Raw genomic sequence first — 12,297 nt, 5'->3', positions numbered from 1 at the left:
TCTTAGTGGTGCTTCTGTCCCCTTAGCAGCTTCTTAACATAACAGCTTCTGGCAATTCTCTAATAAGCTGAGAAATTATCAGTCTATGGTAAGCTTGCTACTTGCAGTCCATCTGATATCATTAAAAGATCCGACATGGAAAACCGGGTGGGGGTTATGGCTGTCATGATATGCAGACATGCAGATAATGATATACAGACAGGCACAGACAGGCAGCTAACGGACACAGAAAATAGGACATGACCAATGAGCAGGCAGGACACTCAGGGGTGGTATCTCACTATAAAAGGCACGAGGCATTCACACTCCGCCTCTTTCCACTGATGAACACCTACAGAGTGAGTCAGGGTGTATGTACAGTATCACACTACCAGCACGTGGCTAAGAGCTAGTCTGGTTCAGACGGACAGAGTAACCACACTTAGGGTAGCAGAGAGTCAAACTCATAGAGAACTGTGCTAACTGTGCTACTGGTTCAATAAATCAGATTGAACTAACTTCAAGGTCTGGAGTATCTTTTGGTTAAAGCTGCATCCAGTTGCAGCCTGTGTTATCCCAGAGTACATAACACATCGATGGCAAGCTCGGGATGGCATTTCCCAGTGGATTGTGGAGTGTCCCGGCTTGGGTCACTGTCTGTGCGGAGTCTGCACTTTCTCCCAGTGTGTGTGTGGGGGTTTCTGGTGCTCCGGTTTCCTCCCACAGTCCAAAGATGTGCAGGTTAGGTGGATTGGCCATGCTAAATTGCCCTTAGTGTCCAAAATTGCCCTTAGTGTTGGGTGGGGTTACTGGGTAATGGGGATAGGGTGGAGGTGTGGACCTTGGGTAGGGTGCTCTTTCGAAGCCGGAGCAGACTCGAAGGGCCGAATGGCCTCCTTCTGCACTGTAAATTCTATGATCGATAATCTTATTGCCAAGTATATTCAAGACTAAGATCAATAGAATGTTGGCATCTCAGGGAATCAATCGATATGGAAAGTGCGAAGAAAAGATCTCGCATTGAATGATGGAGCCGGTGCAAGGGGCTGAATGGTCTCCTCCTACTCCCATTTATTTGTGTTCACATTCTGCCTTGAATAAAAGAAGTCAAAGCCAGCTGGTGTAAGTAGGGTTGTCTGGCTGAAATCTTAACTGCAAGTACCAGTCTAACTAATTGGTGCAGTGCTTCTAAAGGGGGACAAACGCACAAACTTTTCAGATAACTTGAATTTTAAAAAGTCAATGCATAAAACATCCAAATTACATATATTAGTTAAATTCTAATCAAGCTTCAGAAACATAGACAGCTTTTTTACCATGTGAAATTTTTGATTGGATTAAGCATTACCTTTTTCGTCTATCCAGTACTGACTGCCGTCGAAAACTTTGACAGTTTTGAGCCAAATCCAGAAGAATCATTAGCTGGCAATCTAGAGAAATAGAAATAACAATATAAACTATCAATATGTTGTTGAAAATTTATGTATGCACTAATAGTGAGAAGTTTTAACTATCAAGTGGCTAGCTTCTTTATTTTCTGCTATTACCAGAAAAAATCTATACCAGTACTAAACTTTACAGTTTCAGCCACCCTCAACTTGAATCCAGAGTTGGAAAATATATTACTCTTGTTACGATCAGGGATGGAGAGGTGGAATGGGTCCCCTATTCTCCCACTCCTTGTTTGACAGCAACAGGTTTTTTTTTTAAAGGATGTGCTTGCCAACTGACTAAGTGTGCAACTGTTTACATGCTGTGACTATAAAAGACACAAACAGACTTAGTTTCATGAATTTTATGAAAAGAAAAGAGGATAGTTTTTATTGTACTCTTCTAAGGAAAATAATAAAAACGCTAACTTTCATGCACACAAAAACACACTCGGGTTCACATGTACGCGAATCGATTAAGGGTTAATTTTAAAGTTCAATTAAAATGAAAGTGATTGGGTGGATCCAGACTGAGCTAGGTGGTCTTTCTGGTTTCAGTATCAAAGCAGTTTAAAGATGTAGGTGGGTGATTTAAATATTCTGCTGTGGACAGCAACCGCTGGATGGAGTCCTTTCAGCAAATCTCTGCCTGTGGCACATGAGTAGTCAAAAACAGCAGACTGGTTTCTAGCTTGTAAAAGTAGCTGGAGAAGGAGGGGCATTCACACAGGGATCCTCTAAGCTGTTCATCAGCAGATGTTTGTGTCTCCATTGTATTTGGAGTAAATAAGATTAGTCATCTCAAGTCAGTTTTGATCAAGTGACCAACTGATCACTACTTCCAATGCCTACATAAATGATTCAAAGTTAGAAGTCATTGCTACACGTTGCAGAATGGACTGCGTTTATTCACACCCATTTCTAATTAACTGGTTTCTCTACATATCTTTTTGTTAAGTTCCTGTTAGCAGAAATACAGGAGGCAGACTTTGGCATAGACTGAGGGGCACCAGAGCTAACCTCCCAACAAGTCATCATCACTCTCCTGCCTTGTCTTTTGACTCAATGACAGGGCCGACACAGGCCTATCACTCTGGGGTGATGTTACACAGACCCTTGGAGGGTGGAATAGGGTGGTCGGAAGTGGTGGTTGGGAGAGGGAATATAGAATATAGAATAGAAAATACAGCACAGAACAGGCCCTTCGGCCCACAATGTAGTGCCGAATTCTTGTCCTCAATTAAGAACAAATTAATCTACACCCCATCATTCTACCGTAATCCATGTACCTATCCAATAGCTGCTTGAAGGTCCCTAATGTTTTCGACTCAACTACTTCCACAGGCAGTGCATTCCATGCCCCCACTACTCTCTGGGTAAATATGGGCAGGTCGGGTAATGGGGAGGAGGAAGGAGGGGAATGGGTGGGAAGGAGGGAAATGGGGGGAATGAGGGAAATGGGCAAGGGTGGATTGAGGGGAAGGAGGGATTGAGGAGAGTGGGAAGGAGGGAGGCGGGGAGTGGAGGGATTGGGGAAAGGAAGGATTGGAGGAGATGGGCAAAGCCTCGTCCTATGAGAAGCAGGTGAGGACAAGAGCCTCTCTTATCCTCCGGGCATGCCAGACCCTTGCTGCCACCGACTGGCTCCTCCTGCGGATCCTCCCCGGGCTTGTCCTTCAAACCATCCTGGTCCGCCTCCTCCTCAAACGAGGCTGCACATCTCTCCTCCTCCTTCAGCATGTTGCCCCACTGCTATGCCAGGTTTTGGAGGGCACAGCAGACCACCACAAAGTGGGAGACCATCAAGGAGATGTACTGCAGTGCACCACTAGAGCAGTCCAGCATTTTGAACAGCCCGATGCACCATTCAATGATGGCACGGGCGACAACATGGGTCTCGTTATATTGGGTCTCAGCCTCAGTCTCCGGTCTTCGCACTGGCGTCATCAGCCAGGATCTCAGTGGATATCACTCACCTCCAAGAGCCAACACATCAATCTAGGTTGGTCCTTGAAGACACTGGGGATCGCTGCGAGTCCTAGAATGTAGCCGTCATGCACATTTCTTGGAAGCATGCATACTCATGCATGATGGGGAGGTGATGTTTGCACAGGAGTTGAACATTCAGGGAATGGAACTCTTTCCTGTTAACGAAGGGCAGTCCCAAATGTTCCGCTGCGTACAAGGTGCCATGTGTGCCATCAATTACCCCTGGACCTGGGGCATCCTGGCGATGGCGGAGAATCCTGCAGCTTGGTGGGCTTGTTCCAGCTCAAAATTGATAAAGTTTGATGCACAGGCATACAGAGCATCTGCGACTTCACGGTTCACTTGTGAGCTGAAGCTTGGGAAATGCCACACAAGTCCCCACTTAAGCCTTGGAATGATCCTGTTACATAGAGGTTCAGGACTGTGGTGACCTACACAGCCACCGGGGGCTGGTGTCCTCCTCTGCGAGGTGCCAGGTCCACGAGGACGTGACACAGGTGCCACACTGTCTCTTTGTTGAGATGGAGTATCCTGCGGGACAGACTGTCCAACATCTCCTTGAAAGACCAACGACGCCTGTACACTTGGGGCGTTTCTGGCAGCCCCCTCTGGATTCATCCTCGGCCTAATGGGCAGCCAGGTCTTCAGGATGTGCGGCAGCCCCCTGCACATAGGGTGCACCTCCAGCTTGCGTCGACACTGCCGCAGCCTTCTCTGGTGTCTGACCGCCTCAGATGCCACCAGTAACATGAGCTCAGCTTCTGAGGGACCAACATAACCAGCCATATTGCTATATCTGTAAGGAATTGGCGAAGGGGAGAGACTGACAATCAGTTAGGGCTTCTACCTAGGACCCTCAAATCCCCCAGGCCTCCCCGCCCTTACGTGTCCTGCCTTCTCTGAGTGCCACCCACCAAGCCAGCTATGCTGGAAACCTCGCTCTGCGCACTCACCCCTGGCCACAGTAAGCCCAGACCCCAGCTGGGAACAGACTTTGCTCAGGTGCCCTCCCCTGCCACATAATTACCCTTTGGTCACGAGAAGATCCACAGTGCTGAAGCCCTGCTCTTGAGTGTTTGATTGTTGGCTGCTGCCTCTATGGTGCTGATGCTTCTAGAGTTCAGGCAAACTGTTCAGGCTTCAAAGTTTGATGTAAATGTGATGCAATAATCACCATCTGAGACATGGCACGTGTACACATGAGAAGCCACTTGAGATATTTTGTTTATTAAATGATCAACAGTAACAAAGATTTGAAACTCAACTACTAACATTCTACTTATCACACTAACCATTAAACATCGAGGAAACGTGATCGTTCCATTTAAGACCCAATATAAAGCTATATCTACTCATTTTACAAAAACACACAATATCGCCCCTCACAGGTTCCTCAACAGAAATGGAGGCTAAGCCTGAGAAGATGTTATCATGTCCAGAACTTTGTCGTAGAAATGATCTGTCCATAAATGTATTACTTCTTCCATGTATCAGTGCCATTCTCTGTCCAGGAGCCACAGCTGTGCAGGCCCTCCACATGGCCCAATCTCACCGGAACCAAATCCTGGTATCCACATATTCCACTGGTGCTCAAGGTGCAGTTCAACATCCTTGACTTCCCGCGTGGTTAACCCGCGGTGACGTGCCAGTTACACGTAGCACTCACCACACCAGCAACAAAAGCAATCTGCGAAACCATTACTTCACCGGTGTCATCAGGTGGCCATTTGGAATAATGGTCCCGCAGCGTCTTCTTGCTTCACACCAGATTGCCTTCTGGACTCATGAGTCCCCCGGAACCGATGTTCCAGGACCTAGAAAATTATCCTTTTTCTCGGCTCCAGAAAAGGAAGGAAACAGCAGCAGCCTCTACGTATTTACAGCCAGCAGCAGGAGCAAGCAGCAAACACAAGCTGCAGCTGTGAAGTGCTCTCACAACTAACAAGGCCAATTCCGTATTAGCGATAGCCTTCAGCTGTGGAGCTAGAGGATGCGCACAGTCAAAGGCAGTTAAAGTGACCTTCAGCATAAAACCAAGAGCATGGTTCTGTCCTGGAATTGTTTGGTCGGCAGACAGGCAGCAGCTATAGTTGCCCCCGTTATCGATATCCACACTATTTAAAGATCGCTTGAAGGCCTCAAAACGCAAAGCCCCCCCCCCACCAGGGCCATTTGCAACCCACGCCAGCTGACCTTCGTGACTCACCATTATTGCTTACCTTTAAGGCGACAAGTGAGTCTGCTTGGTCCTCATGATCTCACTTGATTTGTCATTCAATGTTTCATTCCTGCGAAGGACTTCAACTCGTTGCATACTTTGAAAAATTTCAACACGTTTGTCCTCGATCTTGCCATGCTTAGTCTTCAAATGCCTTTGAAGTTTTGAGGGTTTTAAATTTTCACTTGTCAATACTTCCTTGCATATAACACAGATGGGCTTTGCATCCTGATCTGCATTGGCAAAATTAACAAAGCCACACCTCAAGAAATCTTTCTTTTGCTTTGTTCTCGATTTCAGTTTCTTTTCACCAGAGGCCCTGGAGCTCTGGGCACAGCTCACACCAGCACTGCTTTGTCCTGCCTGGCCTCTCCTGAGAAGCTTTCTCCAGCCGATTCAGTTGCGAGATCCTGGCCTGTTTGTGCCTCTGGCCCTCTCTTCCTTTATTACAAAATGATCCATCTTCTTCACAAAGTACTCTTGCTTGCTTGCTGACAGCTACAAAATGGAGGAATCTCTCCTCTGTGATTTTGCGCCCAGAGCAGGTGACTCAACCGCTGCTTCTGGCAGGAAGGCACCACGATAAAAAAAAAAAATCTGGTTCTGAGACAGCACGCTGAAGTCAGGAGGAAGCAATCTGCCCCGATGGGCTCTATGCTTGCGCATTGCTAGATCCGGCTGAGGAGGCATGCATGCGCGGGACGGCCGGCATTCTTGAAAGTTGGTTGCGGCTGTTGGGCACTTCTTGCTGCATTTGCAAACAATCGCTCCACGACCCTCCAACACCTGAGTTTGAAAATGACTGCCCTGGAGCTGCATGCCAGAAAATGGAAATGGCCACTCACCTCCTCAGTTCCCCTCAGAAGTCATTGCGCCAGCTTCACATTTAAAAAAAGGAGCATTAATGATGTCCACGTTCTTTCTCGTTGGGGAGCCGATTAATTTAACTTGAATCTCGCTAATGAGATGGAATTTAATGCAAATGCGGGTTAATGATATGTTTGTCATATTTGGGCGTGATCCCGAACTCGCCATCGCGAACTGGCTGGTTAAATAGCAAACTGATTCGCACCCGGCACGAATCTCGATTTTGGCCTTGCCTGCTCTTTAACCAGCGTGCCCAAATCTGTGCCGGGGCAACACCGAGGTTAAATCACGGCCAGTGAGTCCATGGGTTTTGAGTTTTGTTAAGTCCATAGACAATAGAGGGTCTGAATTCACAGGTGGTTTTATCTCAGAATATTATTCCAAGGAAAGGCACCTGAGACCTGAGATAATTTTGAGTCTGCAGAAATGGCAAAAGTCACTTGGTTCCTTGGTGACCAACTTAACACTTGTTGTTTTCGCCCATTCGAAACTCAATGACTTCCAGCCAATAAATACACAAAGCATGGCTTCATAATTCTCTATACTGACACCATGGCCGGGATTCTCCCTTCTGGGGACTAAGTCCCCACGCCAGTAGGAGAACCAGCGCCTACCACTCCGGTGTCAACAGCCCCCGAAAGTGCGGAATTCTCCGCACTTTCGGGGCCTAGGTGGACGCCGGAGGGGTTGACACTGCTCCAGCCGGCGCAGAAGGGCTGGCGCGAGTTTGCGCATGTACTGAACCGTCAGTGTGTTTCCGCGCATGCACAGACCGGCCAGCATATTTTGACGCATGCTCTCTTTTCCGTGCCGGCCATGGTGGAGCCCCACGGAACAAGCCCACCTGCAGATCAGTGTGCCACGATCGCGGTTCAGGCCACTGTGGGGGCCCCTCCCTGGGTCAGATCTCCCTGCGCCCCCCCCCCCCCCCCCACCCCCCGCCCCGAGGACCGCCCCCGGCGACTTACCTGCCAGGTCCCGCCGGTACGTGAGTTGAGTGATTCACGCCAGCGGGACTGGCCAAAAAATGGACGGCCGCTCGCGCATCGGAGCCTGAGAATTGTCGGGGGGGCAGCTGCCAACGGCCCCCAACCGGCCTGGTGGGAATCCCGCCCCCGCCCTAAAAACGGCGCCGGAGAATGCGGCAACTGGCGTCGGGGCGGGATTCCCACCGCCCTCCTGGAATTCTCTGACCGGCACGGGGTCGGAGAATCCCGCCCCATGAACAGAATTTATGTTCTGGGATTGGGAATCCAATGTCGGGTGAATTTCCTAATCCTGCCCTCATATTTCACTGGCATTGGACACCTGATGTGATTTCTAGCTGGGTAATCAATTAATGGTCAGGGAGCACACTCAGTGTCCTGGTGGGCAGGCTTCCGAGACTGGAGGGCCTAAAGGAGGATCTCCAACAATGACACAACAGCAATTCCACCATCTGAGGTGGCAGCTGCCGATGCATGTAAAAGGCAGGATGCCTCATATTAGAGGTACCCTTTGAAGGGAGGTGAAAAATATTCAATTTAAAAAGTGCCACAGCTGCCAGGCCATCATCCTGAAGCGGTAACTCCCATACAGGGACTGCCAGCAGCCATGATGGCTGTGGGAAAGGACTGAGTGAGAATGAACGCTGGCCAATCTGGTTGTTTATTGGCCTCAGCAGTAGGCCTGGAAGCTAAACGGAAAATTTGAATGACTGAGGCAAGAACATGCCACCAACTTGGAATACTGCTTTCTGCTGCCAATTTTCAGGCCTTCCTGCATCCAACAAGAATGTATGTTCTATGAAGGCCAAAGGCAACAAAACCCATGGACAATGAAATTTCAGACAACAGTAGTGAATCTACAACTCAGAAAGCTGCACCAATCATAAGTGTACCTCGATGAAAGTTAGTTGAATTGCAAAGACCATTGGCTAGATTCTCCTCCAGTGGGACCCTCCATTTTGTCGGCTGCGAACTGACGCCAGCGGATTTCCCAATGGCGCATGGGTGCCCACAATGGGAAACCCCATTGGCCGGTGAGGGTGTGATGCACCAGAAAAGAGATGTGGCGGAATGGAGAATCCCACCTCATGTATAGTGCCGAGAATGACCCTGCTATTAAATGGGACTCTACTTAATTTCAGGTCCTCGGCAAGGAAATCTCTGCTGAGGCCACACTTAGCCCCATTTTTTGCACTAACAAGCTCCACTCGCCAGTGCAGGAAGAGCTCAGGGCACTAATTATAAATGGTGCCTGATCTCTAGCCTCCGCCGCAGCCTCCGGACCCCTCAAATCCCCAATTTGCCAATAAGGGGGTCATCTAGCACCCCCCCACACCCTAACACGTCCCTGGGCCTGATCCCCATCAAGATGCCACTTGGGCACCGCCAGCCTGGCACCATTGCCAGCCTGGCACTGCCACCTGGGCACCCTGGCATTGCCATGCTGGTACCAGGGTGGCACTGCCAGGGTGCCCAGGTGGTATCAGGACTCCCAGGGTACCACCCTGTCCAGAGCCCTTCCACCAGGGACTCCCCGATCGCCTGGGAGACCTCCCTTACACCCCAAGTGCCTGTACCCGGGTCCATGTTTGTGGAAACCTGTGCTAAATGGTGCCCACTCAGGATCTCAGAGGCGATGCCGTTAGATCCTGGGTGCTGGGAAGATCCAGCGTAGACATTTTCAAGTGAGACTAACTGCTCACTTGAACATGTAATTCTGGAACCCAACCTCAATGGGCGGGATCCAGATTGCAACAACTCACGGCACAGTCGGATGAGCAAAGCTGGGCTATAGAAGTCGAATGATAGTGTGTTTACAGGAGAAAGGTACAATGCCAGACAGCGGAAACAAACTGGAGGCCAATTTCCATTGCTTGCTGTATAGATGCAAATGGGCGAGGAGACAATGGAACTCGGAAAGGTTTCAGCAGGACAGCCACTTACTGAGGGTAGTAAAGGTAGAGCCCATAAAGATGAGTAATTTCACACAAGCAGCTATGAAACCTGATGACTACTAATTATGGCACACCTGTAGCCAGTAATGAACACAGGAAGATCCAGATGAAGGACAGGCAGAAGGAGTTGAAGGAAAGCGGAACATCCTAATTTTGGTGTTATCTATCCTGTAAGTCCAGTTGTAGATGAGGCAATATTGAAGTCAGCATAACTACATGAAACCTCAGCAGGAAAACCCTAACACAGCAGACAGTGCTACATCACTGTAGCGAACCTCAGCCCAGTGAAGGTAGTCTCATGTCAGGGGACATTGGTACATGATTAGAAAACATGGACAAGCTGGTGAACATGGCATGGAAGTATGCAAACAGCTAATGGAGGCCATGACAGCTGTGGTCACTCCTGTCAGAGGATTGCACAACTGCTCAGTGACACTTCCGTTCTTGAAGATGGCAAGCTTCAGGAGTCTTCAGAAAAGTGGCAGATGTTGGATTAACAATGCACATACAGGGAGGAGCCTATTCAGTCCATGAGTGGTGCTATGCCTCTGCATTATGAGCACATAGACTTCTGCACCAACCCTCATGGAGAACCACATGCAGCAATCTATCCATTGGATGCATGGGGTACCCCCCCTGCCCACAACTACCTCATCCAAGAGTCCTGTGAAACACTGGGTCTGTATGTTGGGCCTGAGATACCTGGGCCCATTGCCAAATGCTCCATGCTTTAGGTAAGCAGGGAAGGATGGATGGGCCTTGCATGTACATAGAACATAGAACAGGCCCTTTGGCTCACGATGTTGGGCCGAACCTTTGTCCTAGATTAATCATAGATTATCATAGAATTTACAGTGCAGAAGGAGGCCATTCGGCCCATCGAGTCTGCACCAGCTCTGGAAAGACCACCCTACCCAAGGTCAACACCTCCACCCTATCCCCATAACCCAGTAACCCCACCCAACACTAAGGGCAATTTTGGACACGAAGAGCAATTTATCATGGCCAATCCACCGAACCTGCATGTAGAAGGGACTTTAGTTGGCGGATTAGCTGCCTTAAATACCTTGTATTATTTTAATCAGCTGCTTGACTTATATTTCATGGAAATAGGCACTTCACGAAGCATGGTGGATATATAGCCTTATTTTTAGTCAAAAAGTTCGAAGTTCTGTATGAAACAGTCGGAAGGTTACACCATGTAAACAGGCGCACAGCTGCACATTGTTTTGCTTAGGCGAGGAACTCAAGGCCTGTTATTAAACTTTGTTCGCTTTCTGTCTCCTTGTTTAATCTCAAGACTGCCTCTCTGTCCTAGATATTGCTTATGATATTATATAAATTACTCGCCTTACCTTTGTAAAGCAGGGACATGTAGAAAGACTGTAGTCATTCTAATTCCCTCCACGAACTTTGTGTTAAATAAAGGACCTTTTGCTAAAACTCGATGTGTTGACTATTTCTTTCTTCAACACTGCACATAGAACATAGAACATAGAATTTACAGTGCAGAAGGAGGCCATTCAGCCCATCGAGTCTGCACCGGCTCTTGGAAAGAGCACCCTACCCAAGGTCAACACCGCCACCCTATCCCCATAACCCAGTAACCCCACCCACCACTAAGGGCAATTTTGGACACTAAGGGCAATTTATCATGGCCAATCCACCTAACCTGCACATCTTTGGACTGTGGGAGGAAACCGGAGCACCCGGAAGAAACCCACGCACACACGGGGAGGATGTGCAGACACCGCACAGACAGTGACCCAAGCCAGAATCGAACCTGGGACCCTGGCGCTGTGAAGCAATTGTGCTATCCACAAGGCTACCGTGCTGCCCTTAAGAACAAATTAATCTACACTATATCATTCTACCGTAATCTATGTACCTATCCAATAGCTGCTTGAAGGTCCCTAATGTTTCCGACTCAACTACTTCCACAGGCAGTGCATTCCACGCCCCCACTACTCTCTGGGTAAAGAACCTGCCTCTGACATCCCCCCTATATCTACCACCATTCACCTTAAATTTATGTCCCCTTGTAATGGTTTGTTCCACCCGGGGAAAAAGTCTCTGACTGTCTACTCTATCTATTCCCCTGATCATCTTATAAACCTCTATCAAGTCGCCCCTCGTCCTTCTCCGTTCTAATGAGAAAAGGCCTAGCACCCTCAACCTTTCCTTGTAAGACCTACTCTCCATTCCAGGTAACATCCTCGTAAATCTTCTTTGCACCTTTTCCAAAGCTTCCACATCCTTCCTAAAATGAGGCGACCAGAATTGTACACAGTATTCCAAATGTGGTCTTACCAAGGTTTTGTACAGCTGCATCATCACCTCACGGCTCTTAAATTCAATCCCTCTGTTAATAAACGCTAACACACCATAGGCCTTCTTCACAGTTCTATCCACTTGAGTGGCAACTTTCAAAGATGTATGAACATAGGCCCAGAGATCTCTCTGCTCCTCCACATTGCCAAGAACCCTACCGTTAACCCTGTATTCCACATTCATATTTGTCCTTCCAAAATGGACAACCTCACACTTTTCAGGGTTAAACTCCATCTGCCACTTCTCAGCCCAGCTCTGCATCCTATCTATGTCTCTTTGCAGCCGACAACAGCCCTCCTCACTATCCACAACTCCACCAATCTTCGTATCGTTTGCAAATTTACTGACCCACCCTTCAACTCCCTCATCCAAGTCATTAATGAAAATCACAAACAGCAGAGGACCCAGAATTGATCCCTGCGGTATGCCACTGGTAACTGGGGTCCAGGCTGAATATTTGCCACCCACCACCACTCTCTGACTTCTATTGGTTAGTCAGTTCGTTATCCAACTTGCCAAATTTCCCACTATCCCACGCCTCC

The 12,297-nt window shown here is 48.4% G+C and overlaps 1 protein-coding gene across 2 annotated transcripts in view; it reads right to left on the bottom strand.

Annotated features, from left to right (window-relative positions):
- cfap46 (cilia and flagella associated protein 46) overlaps positions 1-12,297 on the bottom strand; it is a 368,598-nt gene that overhangs the window by 12,135 nt on the left and 344,166 nt on the right. For both annotated transcript variants that reach the window (XM_072479134.1, XM_072479136.1), the window contains one exon: positions 1,328-1,409. In XM_072479134.1, coding sequence (XP_072335235.1) covers positions 1,328-1,409 — 82 coding nt within the window. The remainder of the gene's footprint in view (positions 1-1,327; positions 1,410-12,297) is intronic.

Source organism: Scyliorhinus torazame, chromosome 16 (assembly GCF_047496885.1).
Source record: "Scyliorhinus torazame isolate Kashiwa2021f chromosome 16, sScyTor2.1, whole genome shotgun sequence".
In the NCBI taxonomy this organism is placed as follows: domain Eukaryota; kingdom Metazoa; phylum Chordata; class Chondrichthyes; order Carcharhiniformes; family Scyliorhinidae; genus Scyliorhinus; species Scyliorhinus torazame.
This window is presented reverse-complemented; position numbering and strand designations above follow the sequence as displayed.